At 42.9% G+C, this 17,007-nt stretch overlaps 1 protein-coding gene across 1 annotated transcript in view; it reads right to left on the bottom strand.

Moving 5' to 3' along the window:
* Window positions 1–11,878: 11,878 nt before the first annotated feature.
* TGM6 (transglutaminase 6) overlaps window positions 11,879–17,007 on the bottom strand; it is a 38,665-nt gene continuing 33,536 nt past the window's right edge. The window contains 3 exon segments of the mRNA XM_029220818.1: window positions 11,879–12,161; window positions 13,334–13,455; window positions 13,734–13,880. Of these exon segments, the coding sequence (XP_029076651.1) occupies window positions 11,879–12,161; window positions 13,334–13,455; window positions 13,734–13,880 (552 nt within the window).

Below are 17,007 nucleotides of genomic sequence, written 5' to 3'. Positions count from 1 at the left end.
TTAGTTTCATTAATTTTTTTTAGTTTTAAGTCTCTATTTCACTTGTTTCTGCTCTGATCTTTAAGATTTGTTTCCTTTTACTAATGTTGGATTTTGCTCATTCTTCTTTTTCTAATTCCTGTAGGTATAAGGTTAGATTGTTTATTTGAGACTTTTCTCGTTTCCTGAGGTAGGCTTGTACTGCTATAAACTTCTCTCTTATAACTGTTTTTACAGTGTCCCATAGATTTTGGACCATTTTACTTCCATTTTCACTTACATCAAGGTATATTTTGATTTCTTCTTCACTTTCTCCATTGGTGTTTAGTAGCATATTATTTAGCCCCCATGTGTTCATATTTTTTGCAGTTTTTTTCTTGTAGTTGATTTCTAGTTTCATATTGTTGTGGTTAGAAAAGATGCTTGATATTTCAATATTCTTAAATTTATTGAGACTTGTTTGTGGCCTAGCATGTGATCTATCTTGGAGAATGTTCCATATGCACTTGAAAAGAAAGTTGTATTCTGCTGCTTTTGGATGAAAAAAAAAATATGTATACATACATTACCTATATCTATATCCACATCCATCTCTATCTATATCTCTATCTATCTGATCTGTCATTTAAGGCCAGTGTTTTCTTATTGATTTTCTGTCTGGATGATCTGTCAATTGATGTGAATGGGGTGTTAAAGTCCCCTACTATTATTCTGTTACTTTCAATCTCCCTTTATGTTTGTTAGTATTTGCTTTATGGATTTAGGTGTTCCTATGTTGGGTACATGTCTCTTTACAATTGTTATATCTTCTTGTTGGATCAATACCTTGTTGGATAAATCACTTTATCATTATGTAATGTCTTTCTTTGTCTCTTGTTATAGTCTTTACTTTTAAAGTCTATTTTGCCTGATGTGAGTATTGCTATCCCAGCTTTCTTTTCATTTCCATTTGCATGGGATACATTTTTTCCATCCCCTCATTTTCAGTCTGTCTGTCTTTAGATCTGCAGTGAGTCTCTTGTAGGCAGTCTTGTTTTGTTTTTAGCCATTCAGCCACTCTACGTTTGTTGATTGAAAGCATTGAGTCCATTTACATTTTAAGTAATTATTGATAGGTATGTTTTTATTGCCATGTTGTTCATTTTTTTGTTTGTTTTTGTAGCTCTTTTTTGTTCCTTTCTTCTTCTTTCACCCTCTTCCCTTGTGATTTGATGACTATCTATAGTGTTATGTTTGGAATCTTATATCTTTTTTGTGTGTATCTGTTATAGGTTTTCAGTTTGTGGTTACCATGAGGTTCATATGTAACAACATGTATACAAATATACATACATATATGTAATTATTTTAAGTTGATGTTCTTTTCAGTTTGAATGCATTCTTACAACCTTGCATTTTTATTCCTCCCCACATTTAATGTTTTTTAATTTACTTATTTATTTGGCTGTGTCACATCTTAATTGCAGCATGTGGGCTCTTCGTTACAGCATATGGGCTTCTCTCTAGTTGTGGCGTGTGGGCTCCAGAGCATGCGGGCTCAGTAGTTGTGGCATGCGGACTCTCTAGTTGTGGCATGTGGGCTGTAGAGCAGGTGGGCTTAGTTGCCCCATGGCATGTGGGATCCTAGTTCCCCAACCAGGGATCAAACTCACGTCCCCTGCATTGGAAGGCAGATTTTAAACCACTGGACCACCAGGGAAGTCCCAAATGTTTTTGATATCATATTTTACATCTTTTTGTTTTGTGTACCTCTTAACTGCCTATTGTGGATATAGATGATTTCACCAACTTTGTCTTTTAACCTTCCTACTAACTTTATAAATGGTTGATCTACTACATTTACTGTATGTTTGCCTTTACCAATGAGATTTTTCTTTTGTAATTTTTATATTTCTAGTTTTGGTGTTTTCTTTTCTGCTTAGAGAAGTCCCTTTAACATTTCTTGTGAAGCTGAACTCTTTTAGCTTTGCTTGTCTGTAAAACTATTAAAGTCTGAATGATAGCCTTCCTGGGTAGAGTATTCATGATTATAGGTTTCTTCCTTTCATCATTTAGAATATATAGTGCCACTACTTCTGGCCTTCAAAGTTCTGCTGAAAAGTCAGCTGATAGTCTTATGAGAGTTCTCTTGTACATAACTAGTTGCTTTTCTCTTGCTTCTTTTAAGATTCTCTTTCTATCTATATTAATTGCTATTAATTAGTTGTTATTTTAATTATAATATGTCTCAGTATGAACCTCTTTGGGTTCACTTTGTTTGGGACTCTGTACTTCCTGGACCTAGATGTCTGTTTCATTTCCCAGGCTAGGGAAGTTTTAAGCTATTATTTCTTCAAATAGGTTCTCTGCTCTCTTCTCTCTCTCTTCTCCTTCTGGGACCTCTATAATGTGAATTTTCTCATGCTTTATGTTGTCCCAGAGATCTCTTAAACTATCCTCATTTTTTAAAACCATCCTCATTTTCAAAAATTCTTTTTTCTGTTCAACTTGGGTGACTTCCACTACTCTGTCTTCCAGTTCACGGATCTGTTTCTCTATATCATCTAATCTACTGTTGATTCCTTCTAGTGTATTTTTTTTATTACAGTCTTCACCTCTGATTTTTTTCTTTATATTTTTTAACTCTGTTAAACTTCTCACTGTGTTCATTCATTCTTCCCCAATGTTCATTGAGCATCTTTATGATCTTACCTTGAACTCTTTATCAGGTAGACTGCTTATCTCCACTTCACTTAGTTCTTCTTCTGGGGTTTTGTCTTGCTCCTTCCTTTGGAACATATTCCTCTGTTTTCTCATTTTGTCTAATTCTCTGTGTTTATTTCTATGTATTGGAGAGGTCATTTATGCTTCTTGATCTTGGAGAAGTGGCCTTATGTAGGAGACATCCTATGCGGCCCAGAAGCACACTCCCCTATGGTCACCAGAGCTATATGCTCTAGAGGTGCCCCCTATGTGGGCTGTGTGGGCCCTTCTCTTGTGGCCGGGTCAACTACTATGGGTATGCTGGTAGGTGGGGCTGGCCCTCAGGTCAGTTGGCTGCCAGGCCTTGCTTCATGTGGTGGCTGCCAGCACCCTGGTGGGCAGAGCTGGGTCCCAGCATGGCTGATCGTGTGGCTCTGGTGTGTGTGGGATATCACTGGACTGGTTCTGGCCAATGGGTTGGCGAGTAAGAACCCAGCATTAATAGGCTAGAGGGAGTTCTCCAAAATGACACCTGTCAACACTAGTGTCCTCGTAGTAGAACAAACTCTCAAAAATGGCTGCCACCAGCATATTCCTTTCATGTTACTCACCTGAGCTGGGACTCAGAGTGTGAGATTTTGCATGCACACTTTAAGAGTGTCTGGTTCCTACAGCCCTGGCTCTCCCATACTCAAGCCCCACTGGCCTTCAAATCTAGATGTTCTGGGAGCTCATCTTTCTGGTGCAGGACCCCCAGACTGGGGAGCTTGATGTGGGGCTTGGACCCCTTCTCCTTGGGGAGAACCTGTGAAATTGTGGTTATCCTTCTGTCTGTGCGTTACCTACCCAGGGGTGTGGGTCTTGACTGTACTGTGTCTCCACCCCTTCCTTCTCTTCTTATTGTGGTTCCTTCTTTGTGTCTTTAGTTGTAGAAAATACTTTCTGCTATTTTCAGGTCATTCTCAGAGAGAGTAAATAGTTGTAATTTTGGTGTGCTCATGGGACAAGGTGAGCTCAAGGTCTTCCTACTCCATCATCTTGGCCACAATGAATAATTCCAAGGTTTTTGATCTGAAAAGCTGGAAGGAGGGAGATTCCAATTACAGTGGGAGGGGATAGGAGTCATGGATTCAGTTTTGGATGTGTTACGTTAGACACAACAAACTGAGAAGCAAATTTACCAAGCCTTAATATGAATGATGGGAATTCATGGCATGTTAGCTCCTCTCCCACTACCCACTGCCCACAGCTCTGTAGTCCTATGAGGAGTGCAGCTCTGCTAATAAAGGGGACAGACTTTATTGGAAAAGAGTACAGAAAATTACTTGCCAGGGTGGTTGTAAAAATCAACAGCGATATCAGTGTCAAATAATTGGAGAAGGACAACATCACAGCTAGCCTAAGGTCTCTAATGGTTGGAGCAACACATAGGTAGACCAGCCAGAAATTTAACAAGGGAGATCTAGAAAGGAAACAGCCAGAGTGGGTCTTGATAAAATCTTTACTTATGCCTGGTGGTCTGGAAAGCTGTGCTCATGTTCAAGGCTGTGAGCACCTAAGGAGAGACCAGAGAGGACACCAGCCAGCTTACTCCTTCCTTGCTGAATGTGAGGTGTTGTAAACATAGAACATAAAAGGTGGAACCTACTTGTAAGTTGCTTGAACTTTGAATGTATTCCCCAGCCCACCCACAGATCCATCAGCAAAGGATGGATGCCTTACTGGATAAAGGTGCTTTAAGCACAACCTCTGACTAATCCTATGCTGCCCAAGGGTGACCTCTAGGAAGTCAGGCTTAAAAGTAAAAATAAGAATTAAAAAAAAAAACCCTAAGTAGAGACATTAGCCACCACACAATGTGAGGGAAATAGACTCCATGGAATTAATCCAGGCAAACAAATCCAGGACACAAAGAAACAAGTAAACAATACTAACAACCATCCCTCCTGGGGGGGATCAGAATTCAGAGTTTCAGTGATATATAAAATGTCCAATCTTCAACAAGAAATTATAAGACATGCAACACATACACACACACACACACACACACACAGGAAAGTGTGACTTCCACAGAGAAAAAAAGCAGTCAATACACATAATCTCTGAGGGGGCCCAGATGTTAGAGTTAGCAGAACAAGACTTCAAAGCAGCTGTTATCATTATGTTGGCCTAACAGGTCTATAGAACACCCAACAGCAACAGAATACACATTCTTCTCAAACACACACTGAACATTCTCAAGGATAGACTAAATGTCAGACAACAAAAGAAGCCTCAATCAACTATTTTTTACATTAAACTTTTTTATTTTCAGATAACTATAGATTCACATGCATCTGTAAGAAACAATATGGAGAGATCCCACAGACAATTTACCTAGTTTCACCCAGTGGTAACATCTTGCAAAACATCTTGTACAGTATTACAACCAGGATATTGACAATGATACAGTCAAGAGAGAGAACATTCCATTACAAGGACCCTTGTTGTGCCCTTTTATACCCACACTCACTATTTCTCCTTCAACTACCTCCTTAACCTCTGGCAACCACTAATCTGTTCTCTATTTCTATAATTTTGTCATTTCAAGAATGTTGTATACTGTTGGCTCTCTGCATCTACGGGTTCCACATTCATGGATTCAACCAACTGTGTATTGAAATTCTGCGACTAGTTGAATTCATGGATGAAGAACCACTGGATGAAGACAGCTGACTATACGATGTCATTTTTATGTAAGAGACTTGAGCATCCTTGGATTCTGGTACCTAAGAAGGGTCCTGGAACCAATCCCCCATAGATACTGAGGGATGATTGTACAGAAGGTAACATTTTAGAATTGGCTTTTTTTACTTGGCATGATTCTAGGAGATTCCTCCAGGTGTTGCATGTGTCAATAGTCTGTTCCTTTTTATTGCTGAGTAGTAGTCCACAGTATGGATTACTCACCAGTTGAAGAACATCTAGGTTGTTTTCAATTTGTGGTTACTACAAATCAAGCTGCTATAAACATCTACGTACAGGTTTTTTTGTGACCACAGGTTTCGTTTCCTGGAATAAGTGCCAGGAGTACAATTTTTGGGTTATATGTTGGTTGTGTGTGTGTGTGTGTGTGTGTGCGTGTTTTTTCCTGCCAAACTCTTTTCCAGAGTAGCTGTAACATTTACATATATACCAGCAATGTAGGAGTTATCATGTTTCTCAGTATCCTTCCCAGCATTTGGCATTGTCACTATTGTTTTTTAAGCCTTTTTGTTGATATATAATGCTATCTCACTGTGTTTTTAGTTTGCATTTCCCTAATGTTTAATAACATTAACATCTTCTCATGTGCTTGCCAACTGTATCCTCTTCAATGAAAAGTTTATATATTTTGCACATTTCCTTAATTAGATTGCTCTGAAGTCTAATTTATCAATTTTCCTTGCTGGGATTTTGATAGGAATTGCGTTAAACCTGTGTATCATTTTGGGTAGAACTGACTTTTTAACTACGTTGGGTCTTCCAATCTATGAACATGGTATGTCTCTCCATTTATTTAGATATTCTTTGATTTCTTTCACCAGCATTTTGTCGTTTTCAGCATATAAATACATGTGTTTTGTTAAATTTACATCTAAGTTTTTTTTTTTTTACCATTGTGAATATGTTTTAAATTTTGGTTTGGATTATTCATTGATAGTACATAGAAATGCATTTGATTAAGGAATTGGCTCACACAACTATGGAGGCTGACAAATCTGATATCTACATCCTATTGGTTCTATTTTTCTGGAGAACCCTGACAAATACAAGCACCACCACTACCACAATCATCCCTTTGTCTTTTTTGCTTCGATTTAAAAAGAGTCATAAATTGAGGGAAGGGGACTGACTACAGAGAGGCATGTAACAATTTGGTGGAGATAAAGAAAAAGAGTCTTAAAACCCACTCTGCCAGACCAATAAATAGAATGCCAAGGATCTTTCTGAGGGACAGCCTTTTAGGCCTACAGAAACTGCAAAGTTGACACAAATGAGAAGCTGTTGAAGTGGTCAGAGTCAAGGTACTGGCCTCTGAATCCCCCTTGTTGGTTGATATCTAGGAATTGTAGGTCAGGGCCACTGACCTATGTCAAGAAGAAGGTATTGAGCTGCAAGTCACTTTGGGTACATTGGCTTTCACTTTGTCCCTTGGATTCATCATGCTTTTTTCCACCTCACTGCTTTATGAGTCAGGGTTCTTTGTTGCAAGCAAAAGAAACTGACTTTTGTTGGCTTAAGCAAAAGGGGATGGAGTAGAAATTAGAGAGGATGCTAACAGACAGACCAGACAGAGGGCAATACGGGATTCCATGAGTCTCCAGAGAGTTAGGAAGCAGGCAGCAGGAAGCAGTATGGCAGATCATGTATTTCCAAAAATATCTACAGCAGTATTTCCAGTCCTACAAGCTCTTCCAGAATCTTTCCACTTTTTATTATGGATTGGGTCTACTTCCCCTCCCTTTGAACTTCTCTGATGAACAGAGAATGTGGCAGAGGTGACACTGGTGACTCCCAATCTTAGATCATAAAGGCAACATGGCTTCCATCTGACTCTCTCTCTTGAGATGCTCCCCCTTGCAATCCAGCCATCATGTTGTAAGGAAGCCCAGGCCATGTGGAGAGGTAGTAGGTAGGTGTTCCAGCCCACAGCCCAGCTTAGGACTCAGCCAACAGCCAGCATCGACCACCAGAAGTATGAGTAAACAAGCCTTCAGATTATCCCAGACTTAGCCTTTGAGCTGTAAAACCTTAGCTTCACTAAGTTGAGCAGAGATGAGTTATCTCTACCTAGCCCTGCCTGAATTGCAGATTCATGAGCAAAATAATTATGGTCATTATTTTAAGCCTTAAGGTATGGGTTGGTTTGTCACACAGTGACTGGTAACAGGAACATACAGCAACTATGTCATAGCAGAAATCACCTGGTTAGGACACTGCCCAGGGCTCTACCACCATTAAATAAATTAATATGTGCAAAGCCCTTGAAACAGTTTCTGGCATGTAAGGAACTCTCCAGGAAACACACTAATTTGGCTTTTAATCATTATTTTATTGTCATTATTGAAATTTCAGCTTAAACGTCACTTCCTCAGAAAGTCTTTCTCTGATGCCACAATCTAGCTCCCCACCATTTGGGGAGAGGTGGCCTTCCGTTTTATTTTCTTTTTGTCATGTTTCACTAAATTGAATTAACTTATTTATTTATGAATTTGCTTGTTTACTTGTATTTCTCATTTTACTTTTTATACCTTCAAAAATGTATTGAATACCTCTGTATACCACCTGGAAGGTAATCCCTATGAGTGAAAGGAACTTGGAATCCGACTGCTCTGTCCTTGCGTTGAACAGATCGCAGGTGTGGTGGACATGCAGATGTGCTGTCCAGACTTTCCTTCAGTGAAGGGCTTGTTGCTCCAACTGCTAGAAGTGCTGCCTGCAGATGACCCTCAGCTGTTGGCCACTTCAGGGATGGCCTTGGCTGTAGAGTCGCCAAAAGTCACGCCACTTCTGGGGCGAATGGGTGACAGATGGAAGCATAGGAAGGCCCAGCCATCTCAGCTAAGTCTGGAGCAACTCTAACAGGTCATTCTAGCTTCAGAGCTGCCCGTGGGTGTGCGCCCAGGCTGTCACTGGGCCTGCATCATGGGCCAACTTCTCCTCCGGCCCCTTCCTCCTTCTTCCTCCCCTTCCCTTCCTTGGGGGTTGATCCCAAGGTCACCCCTCAGTCAATACCCTGCACCCTAAGCTCCATCTCAGACTCAGCTTCCTGAGAAGCTCAGTCTGCGACAGCCAAGCTTAAGGAAGACAGGGAGTTGGTGTTCGCAGGGAGAGTGAGGTGTCTGGGGCTCCCACAAGGGGAGACCATCTTGGATGACATATGGAGCCTCCCTGCTGACAGGAGTGTGCTTTATACTAAGAGCAGGAGATGACCTCCTGCTCTGGTATCAGGTGCTTAGCAGAGCTCCTTCCACTCTTGGCAAATGCGTAAGAGAAGTGAATGCACAGGGGTGGAGAGAGGGCCCTGGTCAGCTGCCAGGCATTTATATTTACTCCTGGAGAGCTGGGCTGTGAGTGCAGACTCTCACAGCATGACACAGATGTGAGGATCCAGTGGTTCACCATGCTTCTCAAATATTTCTGCCCAAGTACCTCAAAGGGAAAGGAAGGTGAGTTCAGATTCCTGGTGCAAGAAGACAGGTCATGTTTGCCCAGTGACATCAAATATCCTGGAGGGGTGTGTGGGCCCCCATTTGAGAAACTCAGATCTGGATGAGAAATCCAAGGCATAGAGCTCAATCTGGCTGGGGTCTGATTGAGATCAGGACTTGGAATGAGACTGGATCAGGGCTCAGGGTGGGGTCAGAGCTCAGTCCAGTACCAGAGTTCTGTTTGGGACCAGGGTTCAGCCTGGGTTCAGGGCTCAATCAGATATCAGAATTGAAGCTCAGTCTGGGGCCAGGAATGTCTGGGGCTGGGTCAGGGCTTGATCTAGGGCCAGTCAAGTCATGGGTTAGCTGTGGTAGGAGCCAGGACTTAGTGTGAGGTCAAGGTATAGGACTCATTCTAGCATCACGGTCATGACAAAGTCTAGGCAGTCATGGATAGTGATGGCTCTATCTAAGGTCATGAGCACAAGCTGGAACCTCATCTGAGTTTCCTTGTGGGGTTTGCTCAGGGCTTGGCCTCAGTTCAAGTCTGGGCTTGATCCTAGGCTTGGTATAGCCTGGCATCAGGACTCAGTCCTGGAGCAAGCAGCTGAACCAACATGTTGTTCTGCAGCAGGGTCAGCAAAGCCCAACCTGTGGACCAAACCTGGCCTGTTGCCTGTTTTTGTAGATAAAGTTTTATTGCAACACATCCACACTTATTTGTCTACCCCTAGTCTATGGCTGCTTGCACACCATGACAGCAGAGTGGAGTAGTTGGAACAGAGACCATATGGTCTGCAAAGCCCCAGGTATTTACTATCTGGTCCTTGACAGTAAAAGCTAGCCAACTGCTGTTCTAAAGGCTTCTCTGGCATGAAAGCCAGATTATGACCTAACTCAGTGTCAAGAGCTTCCCTGAAGGCAGCATTTAAGAGACCAAGGGGACTTAAAGGAAGCAGGGGGAGGCCTGAGTCTCAGGTTGCTGGTGTCATTCTGGGTCCCCATGGCCAGCTGACTCTAAGGTTTTGCAGTCTTAAACTATGTGTTCTGCCTTCCTCCATGAAGGGCACTGTCAAGGTGTTGCCCTATCAACTGACAGGTAATCCCTACCTGCACATTTTTCTTTGCAGCTTCAAAAGAAGCATTTCCATCCACAGTCCCCCTTGGGCTATCTTCTCTCAACGTCCCCACCTATCCCAGTCCTGACCAGGGTATTCTCACTGGCTGCTGCAGTGGCTTCTGCTTTCAGCTGGAGCTAGAAGGACCTGTGAGACCAGTTTGGTCCCAGTGAAGTGCTACCTCGGCCCAGCTGAGAGGTGCGAGGGCAAAGGGGCTGAGCTGGAGATGCAGCTACCCGGCAGGTGACCCCATCACCTTCAGCTACTTTCCCTTATTCAAATACACACACTCTGACAGGCCATACTAGCTTCAGAGCTGCCCGTGGGGTGCGCCCAGGCTTCACTGGGCCTGAATCATGGGCCGATTTCTCCTCTGGTTCCTTCCTCCTTCTTCCTCCCCCTCCCTTCCATGGGGGTTGATCCCAATGTCATCCCTCAGTCAACACCCTGCACCCTAAGCTCCATCTCAGACTCAGCTTCCTTGGAAACTCAGCCTATGACAGCCGAGCTTAAGGAAGACGGGCAGTTGGTGTTTGTGGGGAGAGTGAGGTGTCTGGGGTACCCCCAAGGGGAGACCATCTCGGTCTCCCTCCTGACAGGTGTGTCCTTTGTACTAAGAGTGGGAGATGGCCTCCTGTTGACTTCAGCCCCCAAGGCCCCTTCCTGTTGCTCAAATTTGAGGAAATGGCTGCCTGCTCTGAACCTCCAGCTGCCCTTTTTATACAGGATCAGCAACCAAAACCTTTGGATGGCTTAGAGAGGAGTCCTGGAGCTGAGGGCCTGACTCATTAAATGCATCCACTCATCTGGATTCTCCAAGCTGTCCCCATGCTGTGTGGAATCATCAGAAATGTCTTCATTAAGGCTTAGGTCACAAAGGTCATGCAAAAGTCTGTGTGTTTGCCTGACCCCCTTCATGAATTGTTCTCACCTGAGTCATGACCAGGAGACGTCTCACTGCAGATGTGCCTGTTTTGTTGTAGTTCAGATTATTTAAATTGCATGCTTAGTTATAATTCCTTGGCTATCTAGAGCATTTCGGAGCTGATTTCTATGTCTGATGCAGTTATCTTCAGGGCCTGATGGTCTCCACTCTGGTCCTCATCCTAGTAGTCTCTGTTCTGCTTTGATGCTAAGAGAGTGATTGTGTGTAGGGTAAGCTGCTGGGGATGTTTTTCAAAGGCAACACTGTTCTGGTTCCAAAGAAGTAAATGAACATTGGGTGTAGCTGGGTTGGTTGTACGAGATCCCTGATGACCATAGCTAGATCAGATTTGGGGCTCTATCCCCAAACTCAGCTGGGCTTGATGGCCCTTCCTCTTTCTTCAGCTTCTTTCAGGCAGCAGTAACCACTCCCTTCCCCACGCGTTCCCCCTCCCCACCTCCAGTTGCTGGGCCTGTGTCTTCATTGAGGGAAATTCTCCCATCACTTTAAACCCAATGCTTTTCAGGAACATGACTTTGGGGTAAAACTTTGCTGGTGTAAATGGCATGCACAAAGGCCCCAGCTCTGTCTCTAGCTTACCCCGTGGCCATAGGCTAGACTGTCCCCTCTGTGTAAGACAGGAGTGTTGAGGGATATTTAGGTGTCAGTGCCAAAACTTTTGGGTTCTCTGTCAGAGCTTGGAGAATATTCTTGATCTTGCTGTGGTCAGAGCATTGAAGAGTTGAGAGACAAGCAAGGAGAGTGCAGGGGTCAGCCAGGGTGATGGTGAACTGGCTGACAGGAGGTGGCACAGCCGGGTGGGCCAAGGTTACTGTGACTCTCAGTCCATTAGTCCATCAGCAATGAGGGTGATGAGATGAAGGTGGTAGTGGCTCCTTATATCATCCATCATTGTCCAAAAGTATAAGGGGTACTGAGTCTAACACCTCATTTTACATATAGGGACACTGAGGCCCAGGAGGGGAAGGACTTGCCCAAGTTCACAGAGTAGGGCAGAAGCTGAAGCAGGACTGGAACCCAGACCTCCTGGCTCCCATATGGGAAGGGCAGAGAGGTGGACAGGAGGAGAACAGGGGACATCTCCTCCACTCTTGGCCCCCCATGGCCCATAATTTGGCTGTGGCCACGTGGATGATCACAAAGACCTTGATGTCCGGGAAGTGGGAGCTGACAAGGTCCACCTGCAGCTGCCGTGGGCCACTCTTGGAGGGGATGATGTTGAATTGGACTGAGGCCCTCTCTTGGGGCTGCAGGCTGGGCACACTGGGGAGATGGGAGAAAGGCAGACCTTCAGCTCTGTCTCCTTCCTGAACCTGGTCTGCCAGTCCACAGCTCTCCAGAGCACTTAGGATCAAGGTCACACCTTGTGGCTTGACATTCAAGCCTTTCAATATGCTTTCAGCTTAGTTATCCTTTCTACCACTTCTTGCTTCTTTCAACCAGTCAGGCTAGTCTCCTCCCTGTGCCCTGAACATACCTTACACTTCCCCTCCTCTGGGCTTTTGTCTGGTCTGTTCCTCCTACCTAGAGTGCCCTTCCCATTCCAATTACATCTGAGGCCCAGATTAAGTTTTTCTTCTTCCAGGAGACCTTCCCTGACTATACCAGCCATGGAGACCTCTGACTGGGAAGTTCTCCATCCTTCTTGATCCCTGAAAATCTCCTCAATTCATCACTTAAGCCCCAGCTTAAATACCAGCTCCATTGGGGCTTTCCCCTGGTCCCACCCAATTCCAACTCAAGGGCTATCTCTGAGCTCTTGGACCTTGAGGGTCCATCCCTTTGCACAAATCACACTGTCTTCATTTGAAGAGCCATATATTGCTGAGAGTCCTTCTTCAGGCAGAACCGCATCTGTTCATCTTGGTGTTCCCAACAGTTGACAGGTGGGTCAGAGCACAGGCCAATATGATGAAGGACCATATGAGTGTGAGTGAGTGAATGAATGAATGAATCAGTGAATGATTGAGAATAAGTAAATAAATGAGTACACTGATAAATAGAATATGTGTGAATGAATGCATACATGAATGAATAGGTAAATGAGTGAGCAAATTAAAGAAAGAATGAGTGGATGAATGAACCAGTCAAAACTGAGCTGAGTACATAAATACATGAATGAATGAGTGAAAACATGAAAAAAGTGTAAATGAATGAGTGAAGGAGAAAGTAAATGAATAAGAGTGAGTGAATGAATAAGTAAATGGATAAATGAAAGAAAATATGAATGTGAATGAGTGGACAAGTTATATGACCAAATAAGTTAATTATTAAATAAAGAAATGAATAAATGAAGAAAGGCTGATGTGTCTAGGCAGTGGACTGGTTCCTGGGGATCCAGAATCTCTCCCTCCTCCCCCTGCTGGCAGTGTCTTTATGGCCCATTTTATAAGGAAGGGCTATAAGCAGCCCTCCCACCCCAGGCTGACACCTACTCGATGCTGAGCTGTCCCTGGAGAAGGCCACTGCCCTCCACCATCAGCATACAGTCCTGCACTCTCTCCGAGAGGGGGTTGACCACCATCACTTCCACCCCCACCGCGGCTGGGCCAAGCACCTGGAGGGGCAGTACCCATAAGTCACCCCCCATCCTCCCCGTTCTCCCAGGAAACCCATGATCTTGGCTGGGTCAGAGGATGGGGAGTTAAACTTGTCTACCCCTTGCTTCCACCTACCCCATTACTGAGATCTATCATTATATCCATACTCCTGCATCCACACCACTTATTCCAACCTTTGAGAGCTGAAGCCAGAGCTAAAAGCACAAACCCCCAGCCTCTGATGCCCTCCCCCAGCTCTGACGGAGGCCTGCCAGGAACAGCTTACAGGAGTCACCTTAATAGTGATGAAGTCCTCCAGAGTAACGTCCTTCTCCACCAGGAGCTTCTCTCCTTTGGTGACAAGGTACACGGCAGCCAAAAGGATCTTCTTGTCCTCTGTCAGGTCTTCCTTATATTGAGAGTAAGATATTGCAATTGGGATCTTTTTCTCTGGAAGGGAAAGCAGAGGTGGGAACTGGGATTCTGATGTTCTTTTTCAAAGAACCTAGAAAAGGAAGGGAAGGCTAAATTCATAGTTATACCCTCTATGATCCTTGCAACCAATCTGAGATAGTAATTACTATCATCAGTTCACAGATTAAGAAACCTAAGGCTCAGAGAAGGTAATTTCTTGTCCAGTGTCACATAGCAAGTAAATCAAGGCTCCAAGATAAGGTCGGATTCAAATTCAGGCCAGTCAGCTACGATGACAGCAGACTCTCTAAGAGCTTCTGGAGATGTGTTTAAAATCCCCCCAATCATTCCAAAAGGAAATCTCTCACTCCATCAACAATTTATCCCATCAGGAATTCACTCACTGCTTAATGAGCACCTACTATGTGCTAGTGCAGAGAAGAGGGAGGCCAAAGGCCTACCTCAAGCTTCCAACTCAGTGAGGAGGCCAACTTCCTCAGAGCTTCTCCAAATCCTCTCTCCCCATTAAGGCGCAGTTCCAGTCAGGCTCACCAACTGTGGAAAGGCTTCACTGATGCCCTTACCCAATCATCTTGTGCCCTTTGCCTACTGAGGTTCTGGCCATTTCCATCTCTCTCTCATCAGCCACAAACAACCTGCCTATGCAGTCCCTTCTTTTTTTTTAAAAAATAAATTTATTTATTTACTTGTATATACATTTTTATTTTTGGCTGCGTTGGGTCTTTGTTGCTGCATGCGAGCTTTCTCTAGTTGTGGCAAGCGGGGGCTACTCTTCATTGTGGTGCTCAAGCTTCTCACTGCGGTGGCTTCTCTTGTTCCAGAGCACGGGCTCTAGGTGTGTGGGCTTCAATAGTTGCAGCATGGGGGCCCTAGAGCGCGTGGGCTTCAGTAGTTGTGGCACACGGGCTTGGTTGCTCCGCAGCATGTGGCAACTTCTCGGACCAGAGCTCAAACCCATGTCCCCTGCATTGGCAGGCAGATTCTTAACCACTGCACCACCAGGGAAGTCCCGTGCAGTCTCTTCTTTTGAGCATGGGTCACCACAGGCCATAGGTGACTGTTAGTCACATATATATATTTGACCACTATACATTTTTTTCTTTTAGGTACAACATGTCCTTTCCAGTTTGCCCAGGCTCTACCATCCCCTACTGCCTTATCACTACTGCTTCCTTTATTTCTGTTTCCTTCCTGCCTCCAAAGGCATCTGTGGGAGAGATCCTTAAAGGATTCAAACTCTCTGTTCCCCAAGAGCTTTGCATATAGTCGATGCTTCTTGAATGCCCATAGCTGATCCATGTGTCAAAGTTCTACCATGTTTTTATGGGTTCCCTTAGTCCAGCAGGCCATTACTAGGAGAACCCTTACTACAGTACTAGTAATAATTAATCATTTTAAAAGCTGACTTTTACTGAGGGATTAAAGTGTCTGGGGCACTTGGAAGCACATTCATGGATTAACTCATTTAATCCTTACAACAATCCCATGAGCAAGTATTATTATCCCCAGCTTATAATAATACCAACAATACTGACAATCACTACCATAAATTTAATGTTCATTAGTGGTAGGAATTATGCCAAATAGTTTATATATGTTATATCATTTACTCCTTGCATGGTGGGAGATGAGTGGTTCTCAAAGTGTGGTCCTGGGACCAGTAGCATCAGCATCTCCTGGTAACTTATTAGAAGTGCAAATTTTAAGGCTCCAGAGTGAAAAACCACCAGATGCTCCCAATTATGCACATGGACAGAGCTTTGGACATTAGTTCAGACCACGGGAGAAGGGAGGAGAAAGACTACTCCTTACAATATTCAGAACAGAGCTCCTTGCAGTTCTGTAGGTCATGGACTCCACCAACAATCTAATAAAAACTGAGACCCTTTTCTTAGAATTAATGTTCTCAACAGCACCATCAACCACTAGGTATAACTGATAACTGTAGACTACTTCATCCAACAAGAGCAGAATACACATTCTTCTCAAGCTCATATGGAATATTTCCCAAGAAAGACCGCATTCTGGACCATGAATAACACATTAACAAATTTAAAAGAATAAAAATTATACAATGTATGCTCTCAGACCACAAGAGAATTAATCTAGATATCAGTAACAGAAAGATAACTGGAAGACTCCAAAATATTTGGAGATTAAACCACACACTTGTAAATAACACTTAGGCTAAAGAAGATATCTTGAAAGAAATTTAAAAATATTTTGAACTAAATGAAAATATTACTTAAAATTTGTGGGATGCAGCAAAGCAGTGCTTAGGTAGAAATTTATAGCACTGAATGCATATATTAGAAAAGAAGAAAGATCTAAAAGCAATAAATCTTAAATTTCCATCTTAAGAAACTAGAAAAAGAATAAATTAAATCCAAAGTAAGCAAAAGAAGAGAAATAAAATTTAGAAAAAAGCTAGATGAGAAATCAATAAAATTGAAAACAAGAAATCTAAAGAGAAAGTCACCAAAACCAAAAGCTGGTTGTTTTTTTTTTTCAAGATCAATAAAACTGATAAGCCTCCAGCCAGGCTAAATAAGAAAAAAAGAGAGAAGACACAAATTACTAATATCAGAAATGAAAGAGGGACATCACTATAGATCCCATGGACATTAAAAGGATAATAAAGGAATATTTTGAACAACCTTATGCCCACAAATTTTATAACCTAGATGAAATGTACCAATTCCTTGAAGACAGAATCTGCTAAAAGTCACAGAAGAAGAAACACACAATCAGAACAGGTCTATATCTATTAAAGAAATCAATAGTAAATCAAAGAATCAATAGTGAATAGCCTTTCAAAACAGAAAACACTGTGCCCAGATGAGTTCAGTGGTGAATTCTACCAAGCATTTAAGGAAGAAATGACATCAATTCTCTACAATCTCTTCCAGAAGACGGAAGTAGAGGGAATACTTCCTAAACCATTTCATGAGGGCAGCATAACTCTAATACCAAAACCAGACAAAGACATTACAGGAAAAGGAAATTACATACCGATATCGCTCATGAACATTGATGCAAAAATCTTCAACAAAATATTAGCAAATTTAATCCAACAATATATAAAAAGAATTCTATACCTCGATCAAGTGGGATTTATTCAGGTATACGAGGTT

This window comes from Monodon monoceros, unplaced genomic scaffold (genome assembly GCF_005190385.1).
Source record: "Monodon monoceros isolate NGI ecotype Baffin Bay Population unplaced genomic scaffold, NGI_Narwhal_1 Super_Scaffold_13, whole genome shotgun sequence".
Classification (NCBI taxonomy): Eukaryota; Metazoa; Chordata; class Mammalia; order Artiodactyla; family Monodontidae; genus Monodon; species Monodon monoceros.
Note: the sequence above shows the minus strand (reverse complement) of the source record. Positions and strands in the feature narration are given on the sequence as shown.